The sequence below is a fragment of the Falco peregrinus genome, chromosome 1 (genome assembly GCF_023634155.1).
Source record: "Falco peregrinus isolate bFalPer1 chromosome 1, bFalPer1.pri, whole genome shotgun sequence".
Classification (NCBI taxonomy): Eukaryota; Metazoa; Chordata; class Aves; order Falconiformes; family Falconidae; genus Falco; species Falco peregrinus.
In genome coordinates this window covers 95,611,963-95,624,638 of record NC_073721.1, presented here as the reverse complement: position 1 = coordinate 95,624,638, position 12,676 = coordinate 95,611,963, and the positions used below count along the sequence as shown (strand labels likewise).

At 48.3% G+C, this 12,676-nt stretch overlaps 1 protein-coding gene across 2 annotated transcripts; it reads left to right on the top strand.

Annotated features, from left to right (window-relative positions):
• Positions 1-5,290: 5,290 nt before the first annotated feature.
• Positions 5,291-12,169, top strand: GNPNAT1 (glucosamine-phosphate N-acetyltransferase 1). Of its 2 annotated transcripts, none has more exons than XM_027794673.2 (6): positions 5,291-5,413; positions 7,889-7,980; positions 8,774-8,836; positions 9,495-9,622; positions 10,124-10,185; positions 10,624-12,169. In XM_027794673.2, exons 2-6 carry the CDS (start codon positions 7,905-7,907, stop codon positions 10,769-10,771), a joined length of 477 nt encoding a protein of 158 aa, XP_027650474.1. In that variant the 5' UTR covers positions 5,291-5,413; positions 7,889-7,904; the 3' UTR covers positions 10,772-12,169. The 2 variants fall into 2 exon arrangements, with proteins under 2 accessions (XP_027650474.1, XP_013159136.1); XM_013303682.3 differs by having other exon boundaries at positions 7,889-8,076.
• Positions 12,170-12,676: the final 507 nt, after the last annotated feature.

Sequence of the window (12,676 nt, the reverse complement as noted above, 5' to 3'; positions counted from 1 at the left end):
TGGAGACCAAGGGAGCATCAGCTTCAGCATCTGTTTAACAACTGCCTCTTATCACTGCTCACACAGTGCAGCCCAAGCGGAAGATAAAGCATTTCCACCACAATGGATAAACAAAGATCAAGCCTGTCAAGCAGTTCACACAGCAATATTGTCCTGGGCCTGCTCAGCTGCCCAGATTCAGGATGTGCTTCTTCCCAAGAGCCATGCTCAGTTCCCCAGGCAGCCGGCTGCCGAGGGACATGCCAAGGCTCTTCTGGGACACTGCTGAGCCTTCGGCCGGGCTGGCCACATTGCTGCCATGCTCGGACTCATGTACAACCAGGGTGCGAGAGCTCCCTCCTGCCTATAGCTCCTCTCCAAAGCCCTTCCCACTGCTCATCCCACCAGGGTGGCAATTTCGTCTTCAGGTTTCAGATGATCTGATGGCGCAGGAGGGACACCCACCAATGCCCAAACCCTGGCTGCCCCACGGCTGCACTGGGGCCAGTTTTGTCCCTTAAATGTATTCCCCCAGCATCCATGGAAGCAGAGGACAAACAATCAGGGCTGCGGTTCCTTTGAGGAAGCTTCAGTCCTCAATTTAATTGAGCTTATAGAAATATAACCTTTGGGAAATAGACGACAGTCCTCCTTAACTGGCACACTGATGGGAGGTCAGGTGAGACAGAGCGTTTGCAGAGACAGTTGCTAGACAAATGCCATCTTGGCACCACCAGCTCGTATTTGGTGGAAGGGAGAAAAGTAAAAGCTGTTATTTACTCACTAATCCGTCCAGTGAAAATGGCTTATCAAATCCACAGTGCACTCATTTTTTACAGGAAGGCTAGGGAGATCCGTCATCCAGAGTACTCTGGTTGCGCCTGATGAGAAAATGTCCTTTTACCTGCAGGGACTGTAAATCTCTGGAGTTACCTGCAATTCATGCACCCTCGTACCCGCTGCATGCAGACTCGGGACACTCTGGGATCAGAAGTACCATTTGGGTTGCATTCCCCATTTCTCAGCTCAAGGCCAGACCTGTGCTTAATCTGATCCCAACTCCAGGGGGGGAGCTGATTCTATTTTACTTCTCATAAAATAGCCACATCCAAAGGAGGGTGAGAGCAATAAGTAAGTTTCTTGCTGAAGCTACTTTTTTGCACTTTTTTAAAGCCCCATCTTGGACTCTGAGCTGGGATATTTGAGTATTAATGAGGCGTAATGTTGTTAGCCTTGGGCAGGGATTTTCTCCATTTAAAAAAAAAAAAAAAAAAAGGTGTTTCTGGGCCATAGGGAGGAGAGACAAGAAAACCTGAAGACACTAAATATGTACTTTTTCCAGCCTCTGCAGACAGCAGGCTGGGGCTGCCTCTGCAAGGGGCAGCCTCTGCTTCCCTCTGGAAGCAATGGCTGGGGCAGAGGGCTGCAACACACCACAGGTGTCCTAACACTTCCCCTGCCCCTGCAGTTAGATTGTATCTGGCTTTGTGGCTAAAGATGGGATATTTATTTCCAGTGAGGAAGACATGGTCCAGATGCTCTTCTCCTTTCATAACTGCACTAACACTACAATAAACCCCAAAGAAATATCATTTCCCAGGTCCCAGGCAGCCATCTGGATGGTGGCAGAGCTTTGCCAAAGACTGCCAGGCTTCCTCTGTGACTTTATTAAGTTCAAGCAGGTATTTAGTTTCTCATTATCCACCCGTGGGCAACATTTGGGGAGACATGGCAGCATCTTTATTGCCTCTGGCAGAGAGATGGGGGTTAAGCGGCTGCCGAGCCCTCTGCAAAATCCAGGTGCCCAGAGCTGGTTTATGCAGCTCTTCCGCAGATATTTCCGCTGCTCGGGATTTACTGGTGGCTGGATACAGCCCAATCTACAAGAGGCAAAAAGAATCAGAGGCTGGTCCCAGGGTATACTGAGCCCCAAACATCTGTTTCCAAAACAGAATGTAAACAATTTTATTGTGGCAAGGATTTATTCATTCTTACTGCCTTGTGTCATACAGCCACAGGAGAGCCTTTTTCTCTCCTCATAAAGCAGGGTGTGTTTCAGACTCAAACATTTACATCAAGCAAGTGCTTCCTTTCCCATCTTTCTGACTGTCCCGCGGTCATGAATTTGCAATTTCCCTGCCTTGTGACTGTCTTGTTCCAGTGCTGGCAAATACAGAACAGCCAGAGGATATCACTTTGCTGGTTTGTTTTTTTCTTTTTTTTTCCTCTGCAACAAAATACACCGCAGTGGAACCAGCAGAGGAGATGAACGCATCCATGACACAAATGGAAATGAGTTATTTCAACTTTCCCCTTGCTCTTCAGCAACGAAATCCTGGCCTCAGAGGTACTGGGGAGATTTATCTGTTTGCTGCTGTGAATCCTCACCGGCCCTAATCGCTTGACCTGTACAAAGCCACCAGGTGGGACTTGGAGATGTCTCATGGATATGTGAGAGCTCAGCAGCAGCCACATGCCTTTTGCCAAGCTTTTGGCAAGAAGCAAAGCCTGTTTCATGCGCGGACTCTCAGGAGCCTTTGCAAAGTGGCTGAGCCCCGACCCAGTTTCCTCTTGCTGGGTACGCTAATCTAATCCTTCCTGGCTGGCCACCTCTTCTTTAAAAGCCCATAAGAGCACCGCCACCTCCTTCCAATGTGGTTAAAATTAGAGAAAAAGCTTAAAACTTACCACACGGGAAGCGGGGTGGCTGAAAAACAGCTGGCCCCATTCTGCCCTGCCTGTGTGGTTGGCTCAGGTTTTGCCAGAGGGTTTTGAATGGGCCCTTGGGAGGGTGTAAAGAGCAAATCTTTGTGAGGGGTTAATCCTCTCATGACAGCAGCTCTTCTTCAAAGTATCTCTGGGTTCCTGAAATGGAAGAGGGTTTTGGAAGCACTGACAAGAGGCACTGTTCAGTTTAAGCCCCTCCATCAGGGCAGGTTTCTTAGCTCTCAGTTTGCAAATCCAGTTGCAGGCAGTATGTTCCCACCTCTGCTCACAGACTGGCAAATTCACCTTTCCTTGGGAAGGTTTTTCCATCCAGATCATTTCCCTGCTCTGGTTTAGACTCATGCTGCTACAAAATCCATGTGCAAAAAGGTTTCTGTCCTCAACCCAAGCCACAGTCAGTACCTGCAGTGGTTAATAGGACAGGACTAGTCTAAAGGGCTAAAAAACAGCCCTGCTGGGGCAAGGCAAGAGGTTTTACCAAACCAAAGGATTTTTTCCTCATTCTGCAATGTTATGCTGGAGCACAGTAGGGGCTCTGGCGGTCAGAAGTTGAGATACATGCACAGAGGATAGCGCCATTCAGCTATTAAATACCACGGGCCTGATGCATCTTCTGGGTCATTCCATTGTTGGATGGGAGGATGTATATGGATAAGTCTTGTCCAGAAAGACGTATTCCCCACACTGGTCCAGGACCTCGTCTCCGAGCCTCACTGGGGAGAGCTGGGCTGACACCATGTGGCCATGGCCTTGTTATGGCACGGGTTTTGTTTTTAAAAAATCTTGACTTTTCAGTGATTTAGGTGAAACACAAAATCTATCTCACATCCATAAAATCTTTCAATCAGGAAAAGGCACTGCGGAGGGGAGTTAAGCTAAACTGCCACCTGCCATTTTTCACACTGTGGAAATGTGTCCACACTCCCAGTTTGTGGGTTGTTTGGGGTTTTTTTCTGCACAGAAGTGAGACATGATGTTCGTTTTTTGTAGCATGAATGGGACCTTCCCAGTCCTCTCAACCCTTCAAAATGAAGGAAACAGAGAAGGAATAGGAGGGAAAAGCTCACATCCAGTTTGTAGCTCTCCCTTGTAATAAAAGGTTAATAGTCACAGTGATTCACCCATGCAGCCCCCAGCCCTGTTTCTGCTGGACAAGCATCGCCCCCAGATTTTGGGTGTGCCTGAGCCCAGGGAGGTTGGTGTGTGTCATCTGGTCACTCTGGGCCTGAAGAAGTAAAAACTAAGTAATGTTGATTGTTTCCATGGCAACAGTGATTCATTCTGAGGGTAGAGTAACACGGGGAAGAAACATGGAAAATGAAAATCATGTCTCAGAAGCACATTGTAGATTTATCTTGTTCAGCAAGGCTTCCTGCTCCATGCTGCATGCACGCCTTGACCTCAGCTATTTATAAAACAGCCTCTTAAGATGATCTCAGAGTTGGTTGGGTTTTTTCATTGGAAAGGAAGAAAAACCCTCACTCATGCCCTCTGCCAGCCTTGGAGGCTGATCAAGGTCTTGCCCAAAGGGAGTGATGGAGCCTCCAAAAGCAATCCCCCAGAGATGAAAATTATCAAAGTGAGGGATGCTTTCGTTACTAATGCTGCTCCCACCTGCAATTCCTCAGGAGAAAGGAACCTGTGTATAGTCCTTTCATCTGAGCCATCCCTCCACAGCTACCCTTGGGCCCCTCCGGAGCTGTGTCCAGCTCGGGGTTGGAGAGCAGCCCTCCAAAGGCACCGGGCAGCTTCCCAGAGGACCTCCGGAGGCCAAACCCCAGTGAAAACACCGGGAAAAGTATGCAGAGCAGCCAGCAAGGACAGCCTCCGAGCTGCCTGGCGTGTTGCTTCTGAAAACCATCACACAGACCCTCACTGACCTCACGTGGTCTGAGCATCAGTTTTACCTTTCCCCCAGAAGCAAATGCAGCAGTCAGTCAAAATAAACACCAGTTATCTCTACAGGGAAGGCAGCCAGCTGAAAAAAAAAAAGGCCTGCCAAGCCGTAAAGTGAAAGCAGGCAGGGATGAGGTGTAACCCAGCAGACACACACCCCCTCCCCACACCACGCTGAGGAGCGGGACTCCCACCACCCACGGAAGGGAGGAATCCTGCCTGCACTGAGGGGCACTGCCTGCTCCCCTGCCACCCGCCTGGCTCCTGGGAGGGATGCCAGTGCAGGGAGCCGGAGGGATTTTCCTTCAGGCGTCAAAACGCTGTCAGCCGGGGCAAATCCCTCTGCCTGCGCGCTCCCCAGGTGGAGCGAGGCAGCCGGGCCTGGCGCCCGGTTGCTCTCGCTGCCCTCACCCTTCACCCCGCCGAGCCCATCGGGGCAGCCGCCACGGTGAAACGGCCGTTCAGGCAGAGGAGCAGCGGGAGGGGCGGCGGGCTCGGCGGGGCTGCCCGGGCCGCGCACAACCGCACCCGCCATCTTGTCCCGCCTCCGCCGGCACGGCGCTACGCGCGCGCAGGGGCAGGGCCTCTCCCAGGGAGGGGGCGTGGCCGCACCCCCGCCGCCCAATCCGTGCGCGAGGGGGGGGCTGTTCCCGAAGGTCGGAAGGCCGCGAAGCGGGGGCGGGGCCGGCGGTCGGTGATTGGCCGCGCGCTGGCGTGCGTGCGTGCCGGGCCACGCTCCCTTGCCACGTCCGTGCGGCGCCTGCGGTGGAGCCGGTGCGGGCGGCATTCGGCGCCGCGGCCTCGTGCACGGGTGAGTGCGAGCGGGACGGGGGCTGCGGAGGTGGCCCAACTCCTCGGCGTCCCCCTCAGGAGTTGGGTGAGGGGCGGGCTAGCGGGGATGCCTCCGAGGGACTGGGAGGGACGTGCGCCTCCCCCCACGAGGGGCTGCGTGAAGGATGGGCCTGCGGGGCCCCTGCTGAGGGGGTGAGGGGACCCCCCTCCGCCCCCCCCTAAGGAGAGGCTGGGTGTGAGGTCAGGGACGCTCTGCTCCCCGAGCGGCTGGGTGTGAGGTGAGGGACACCCACCCCACCCCCCCCCGCCATCCCCCCGAGCGGCTGGGTGTGAGGTGAGAGGACAGCACCCCGGCGTGAGCTAAGGGGACCCTCGAAGGGCTGTGTGTGGGTTCCCACACCTGAGGGGCTGCTGCAGCTGAGAGCTGTGGGGCCCTCCCTCGGGGCCCTGTGGAAACCCCCTCGGGGCGGGGACAGCTTCAGGTGGGGACCCCGCCGGGGGCAGTGCGGGGCTGGCTCTGTCGCCCCATTCCCCTACGGCTGGGGAGCCGGGTGAGGTCTGACCGAGCAGCCCCCGGGGAGGGCCTTCCTCAGGCAGGCAGCAGATTCCGGGAGGAGCAGGCATACCGTGCTCCTTCACCGCCGACTTCCCGGAGCGGGGGAGGGTGTCCCGTGCGCGCAGGCACGGCCCCGTCCCGATGCTGACACGGGTGGGGAGCCCGGGATGCTCCGGGGGGGGGAGCCTTGGGGTGTGCACCAGGGCCAGCACCCGGGCTTGGAGTAAGCTCAGCAGGCCAGGAGGGGGAACCGGCTACCTATCGAAATAGGCCGGAGCTACCCTTCCTGGCCATGCCTTCATCCCTTTTTCTTTAACTGACCAGTGCATTTCTGTGGAGTAAGTCATATTCCGAACTCTAGAAAATGTGTGAAGCTTCGAACTTCATCCTGCTCCAGCTGTGCTGGCTGTAGTTTGGAAAATAACTGTTTAGTTTGTCACTAACTGCTTGGAGAGCATCAAAAAACTTTTATTTCCTTCAACAGGGCTTTTCTAGTATTGTGTGTGCTCGGTATTCTGTAATTCTAAGGTGAAATTAAATTTATTTTATTCTGTACAGGACACTATTTGAATGCTATGAACGCTCATGAATTCTAGGAAGGCTTTGTAATGGGACAGGGTAACAGCAATATGACAATAATCGAGATCTAGGAACAGAGATACCAGATGTATTGCTGGAACCAGGGAGACATCAGTTTTGCTTAGCAGTGACATAATTAATATGCTCGTGATGGGCTTGCAGTCCTCTGCACATATCAATGTGACCTGATCGCTAAAGCTCCAGACTGGGGCTCAGAAGAAACGGATTTTCACTTCTGACTCTGTTGTCTGTGGAAATGTTTTTCTTTGCACTTCACTTTTCCCACTTTTATTTTACAAATTCTCATCCCATATGAATTTTCATTGTTGTTTAATTGCTCTAACAGCAAATTCTTTTAGTTTTATATGCAAGATTGAGATAAGAATGGGGGTTTAAAGGCCAGTGGATAACAGCAGGTGGCATAACAAAAATTTTGTGGGCTTTTTTTGATTTTTTTTAAATAGTTTCGAAGCTATTATGCTGCAGTTATGCTGAGATGTTTCATAGCTAACGTCCTCTGTACTTTCTCAGGACAGCTTAACAGGGCTGCAAGATGCCTTATTTTGAAAAGCATCCCAAATACATTTTTCTTGTTGATGTTCATTTGGCCTGTCCAATAGTGTGATTACCATATCTTTTCTGGTACAGCTAAAATTCTAAATAATACACAATTCCCAGCATCTCTTTAATCATTAACTGTCATCTTGGCAGTTCTGTTTTACCTGTTAATGGACAATGAGGTGCTGCACTATACAGCTGAGATGGTATTAGATTTTGTAAATACGTAGAGCAAATGTGACCTCATGAGAAACACAGCACGAGCTTTAAGCATGTGTGCAGGCTGTTGTATCATCTGTGTTTTCATTTGTGTGATGTAGTGCCTCTTGGCTGAGCCACCCAATATTTATGTGATGGGACCAGTTGAAAAAAGTGTACTATTCTGCCAGTTTTAAATGAAACATCAATGCAAATGATCTCCTCTGTGCTCAGTAAACAGTATGTAGGGAGGTTTCTAGAGAATGTGAGATGCTTTCCTTTTCTGAGGGCTATAGGGGTTAAGTATCCTGGTGAATGCCTTATCTGCTTGGTTTTTTCCAAGAGAAAAAAAACTTCCTTGGTGAACCCAAGTGCCATAAGTGCTCCGTGTTGACTTTTAGATAACATGGGGGTGACCTTTGTTTAACCCCACAGCTTAGTCTGGAGAAGGTTGAGGAGCTTCAATTGCAGATAAAGTGAACAGCAGCGCATTCACCTGTCCCAGGAACGTCATGTGGCATGGCATAACCAGGGGACAGCATATTTAGAGATTAAAACAAGAGCAAACCAAAATGTTCCTTACACATGTGCTTTCTGTTCCAGAACACTTGTTGCAGCCATGATGCCTGTTGCAACAGTGATGCCTGATGACACACCGATGTTTGACCCAAATATTCTGCATGAACTTGACTGGAGTGAGAACACAGTGACGTTTTCTCCTGCTATTTCTCCTTTAGATCCAGGAGATGGCCTAGTTTTAAGACCGCTTTGCACAGCTGATTTAAATCGAGGTAGAATCAATCCTGTTTAATGATTGCCACAAGTGAAAGCTGGGTGCTGAACTAGATAATATGTATTTCTGTGTGATCTCTCAACAGATTAGGATTGCTGATTTTATCTGATTTGGGTTATTTTTATCAGTAAGGAATTTGAGTGCTTGGCACCATGGATTGGTGCTGTGTTTGGGGGACCCTCGAAACTGGTTTTACTGTTATGTCATATCTTCCAAGTGATCCACAGCTTCCTATTCACCACACCTTTAGAGAGGGAGTACAGTTGTTCATACTGTTCCCTTTTACATAAAAATAATGTGAACCAGCATATTATTCTTAGTGCATGAAGACTTCAGTTCTTTAATGTGGACAAAAAGATTGTTCTGAACATACAGTTTAATACCACATCATTTCAGGCTTATACTTTTCTTGCTTGAATGTATGCATCTTCTGTGCTTGAGCTGCAGTTTGCTGCTGAGGCAGTAGCTGATTCTTAAGCATTGCTCAAGGCAGGAGTTTGATTTTAAGATTACAGTCTAGTTCTAGAATATGCAGAGTGTAGGCTTTTATGTACCACTGAGCTGGATGGTGCTGTGGGGATGTTAACTCTCCCAACAGCCCTGTCGGGTTCTTCTGTGCTATTTGGAGCTAATTGTGTCTCTGTCCCTCACTGAGGGTTGTTTGGTGTCTCCCCCCCACACTTCTTTTATAACAGGCTTTTTTAAGGTTCTGGGTCAGCTGACTGAAACTGGAGTTGCAAGCCCAGAGCAGTTTATCAGTGAGTATATCATTATTTGTGGCATTTCCATAGAGGTTGCTGGGAGCCAGAGGACACTGAAACTGACAGCAAATCTACTTGGGTGCAAGGCTCCCAACTGCCTGATGCCAAAGGGATTTATTAGCTCAGTTCCCCTGAGGCAGCCTTTGGCACTCAGCATTGTCGCAGCTATCCCAAAGGGTTTCTTGGCAGGGACAGGCCTAAATTGTAATACCTGCCTTGGAGACTGAGCTTTAGACACCTGGCAGAAGGGACTACTGGGTGATGGCTTGTTTGGGCTGACTTACTGCAGCACCAGTAGCGAGGCAGAGGCTTGCCTTTGATCGCAGCTCAGTGGTGTCCTGAGGTTGCTTCACTGGTTTGACTGAGACGTAAGAAAACTTAAAGGAGATACTGACAACTTTGTCACAATGCCTATCTGCAGAGATGCTGGGGAAAGAGGGCTCTCTTGGCAGCTAAGGAAAAGGAATGTGTTTAATTTCTGCTTTTTGCTGGTTGTGACTCTGGGGCTTTCAGGCGCTGGGGTCTTGGGTGCATCTTCCTTGTGATCCTGAACCCTGCAGTGATCTGCAGTCAGAATCTGTTGCAAGTGTTAGACTTCATAGCAATTTAATCTGAGATTAACAGTGGCTGTTCCACTGTCTGTCTGCTCCCACAGAAACCTTTGAGCACATGAAGAGATCTGGAGATTACTACGTTACTGTTGTAGAAGACACAAATCTTGGGCAGATTGTTGCTACAGCAACACTGGTTATAGAACATAAGTTCACTCACTCCTGTGCAAAGGTATATTCTCTTGCTGCAGCTGTAAAGTGAGGAGAAAGACCCTGTCCCCTGACTCCATGTATGATATTTTTATGGTGTTACTGTGTGATGAAGTACCTTTGACATTTTAAAGACTCTCCCATCCTTGCGTGCTCAGCTAAATAGTAAAAGGAAGCTTTGGCTTTTCTTAAAAAAGAGCAATTTTATGTCTGTTCCATTCTCCCTCACAGTGAGCTTTTGAACTAGTCAGACTTGGTTCTGACAGAGCAGATGGCTGAGGGTCTCGCTGCTGTGGAGTCCCAGCTAGATGTGTGAAAACGGGGAGCTAGAGACAAATCCCTTGGCAGGGAAAGTCTGTGGTGGGACTGCAGCTCCCACTTGCAAGGGGCATTACAAGCGTGTCAACTGCCAGAGGAGTTGTATCTGAATAGAAAGCAGAAAATCCAAGCGTGAAACGTGAAGCAGTAGGGAGACTAACACAACAGCTTTCTATTTGACTCACAGTTGCCTGTATTTTCACAGAGAGGAAGGATAGAAGATGTAGTAGTAAGCGGGGAGTGCAGAGGAAAGCAGCTTGGTAAACTGTAAGTATTTCACCACCTTTGCCATTCAACAGCAGGCAGGAAGCCCTTACTTACCTGGTCACTTCCTGTCCCCCCACCCTCCTGCGCTGATGGGTGCCAAAACACGCTGGCAAAGATCGCTCACCAGACCTATGGGACCAGGATTTTAGCTCTGCAGGGCGGATCTTCCCCAGCCAGACACATGAGAAGAATTTAGCCAGAAGGGATCACTAGCTGGCAGAGCACAAGCTGAGGTTGTTGTAACAGTGACCTAAAATTGTCTGCAAGACACTGGTGCTTACTTGCTATCGCAAGAAATAAGAACAGTCCTGTGTAGTAAGGGAAAAAAACGCAGAGTGCTGTAGAACTTCAGTATTGTAGGTCTGATAACTTAAGCTAGTTAAATGTTAATTGATGCAGCGTTCAGGGCTGTTTAACTGTTGGTTTTGTCTTTTGCAGATTAACGTCCACCCTTACGCTGCTAAGTAAGAGACTGAACTGTTACAAAATTACGCTCGAGTGTCTGCCAAAAAATGTGGATTTCTATAAGAAGTTTGGCTATTCAGTATCTGAAGAAAACTACATGTTTCAACGGTTCTTTAATTAAGAACTTCCAGTTTTTTGTTTTGTTTTTTTTTTTAAAGACTCTTGGTGGAGGAGCTTGTGCTACAAACATTCTCTTCGTGGAAAATTTCTATAGTTTATTGCTACAAATATAATGATCCCTATAAATAATTAACATCAAATGTGTAAATCATTAAAAAAAATTACTGACATTTTAGAAGGGTCCTCTGGGTTAGGAAATAAGCGCTTAGAACTAATTTTTACTACTGTTCAGTCTAAGTGAAGCTTTTTTTTGGTCTGAGTTACAAAGGACTCTTGTTAAAGGCATGGTTTTTAACCAAAGGTATATATTTTTATCTCAGATTTTTTCTTGCATTGTATTTTTCTAAAGATTTGCGCTTCTTTTTCTTGATAGCCAAAGTACAGCTCATGGGATTGTTCTGCCATCCGTACTTTGTGGAAGGATGATGTAGCTTGGGTGGGGATGATGCTTCTCTTATGCAGAATTAGCGATACAGAATGGGCATTTGTTCTGTTCTTTCCATGGAACCTCACTGAAGTGCTGTTGCTGTTATTAGTGTGTCTAAAGTTTTATAGGCACTATTTTCCAAAACTGAATTTGTTACTGTTTGTGCAAGTAGGGGAGAACCCTAATGGTGTATGCTGAAGCTGATGTTCCAAATCTAAAAATGGATGTGTACTTCTCACAGCAGGGGTCCTGCACTTTAGCTGATAACTTAGTTTTCAGGATAATGACTTTTTTTTTTTTTTTTCTGACAAAAAACCCAACAAACAAACTCAAACATGGTTTGCAACAGGGCAAAGATAACTGGGAAATGGGAATGTCTGGCAGAGGGTGCCCTGTCTCTAGTAGGGCTGGGGCTCTGGCTAGTACGTGATGGGAGTGTGGTTTGGGATTGGCAGTAGCGTGTTCAGCTTCACCCAGCGCACCTGGCCAGCAGGCTGTGGTTTTGCTGGTAATGGCTTATGCCTATGCCATAGTGAACCAGCAGGGAAATCCCCCGTCCTGTACTGAGGGATTGCTGCTTCTTTGGAGCATCCCTCTTGCTATAAGGTTGGATAAATAATTGTTAGCACTTTTGCCAGCAATGGCAAGCAAATAACATACAAAGCCCTAGTTTCAACAGTAGTGTTTTGTGCGAAGAGAGTGACAAATCCTACATCTATGAATAGGGCATTATAAATACATGGTTTGTACAGAACAGCCAGTCTTGTTTGTGAACAGTTGGGCCTTATAAAAAGGTTCGTTCATTGTGGTGTGGAGAGCTACTTTAAGCTGTGGTGGGGGTTCTATTTAATGTTCCTGATGGTACTCCACTCGATATAGTGTTTCTTTGGTGATGTCTGTTTTATTTATTGATTATTTTTAATAATAATAAAAAAAATCTTTAAGCTGAATAAATGAAGACTGCCAAATGTATCTAGTCTAGTTTTCACATTGCTGTGTTGTGCCTAGTGGCAGGTATCTACAGTGTGTACCTGTTGTCTTTCAGAACAGTACTGTCTGGCTACAAATACCTTCATTTTCCTTTCCCTAGACAAAAAAACCCAAACCACTTTTGGAGACTTGGTGTTGATTGTGGGCATCTTTGCCAGCATGACTTCACTGAAACAAGTGTTTTAAAGGACAGTCTTGGCTTGTGCTGGTGGCAGAGCCTTTGCCTGCAGGCATGAATGCCAGCCCAAGTACCTCTTCTCCAGCCAGAGGTGTGCATCTGAACAGCTGGATTGCTTACAGACACGGATGAGAGCGCAGGGCCACAGAGAAGGCCAGAGCAGGGCACATGTCCTGGTGCTGGGTAAGAGGTTTCTAACCCATTTTATGCTCAGCAGGCCTGCAGGTAGGCCTGGCACCCTGTTTTCTCAGGGGTGCTCTCCCTTGAGGGAAAGCAGATGTCCTGGTTTTGGCTGAGATAGTTAATTTTCA

Bases quoted from the DNA above. Each gene is read 5' to 3' on its own strand.
- GNPNAT1 (XM_013303682.3), top strand. From the start codon at position 7,905: ATGATGCCTGTTGCAACAGTGATGCCTGATGACACACCGATGTTTGAC. The intron at 8,077-8,773 runs GTAGAATCAATC...CTTTTATAACAG, and splicing joins CACAGCTGATTTAAATCGAG to GCTTTTTTAAGGTTCTGGGT. The intron at 10,186-10,623 runs GTAAGTATTTCA...TGTCTTTTGCAG, and splicing joins GGAAAGCAGCTTGGTAAACT to ATTAACGTCCACCCTTACGC.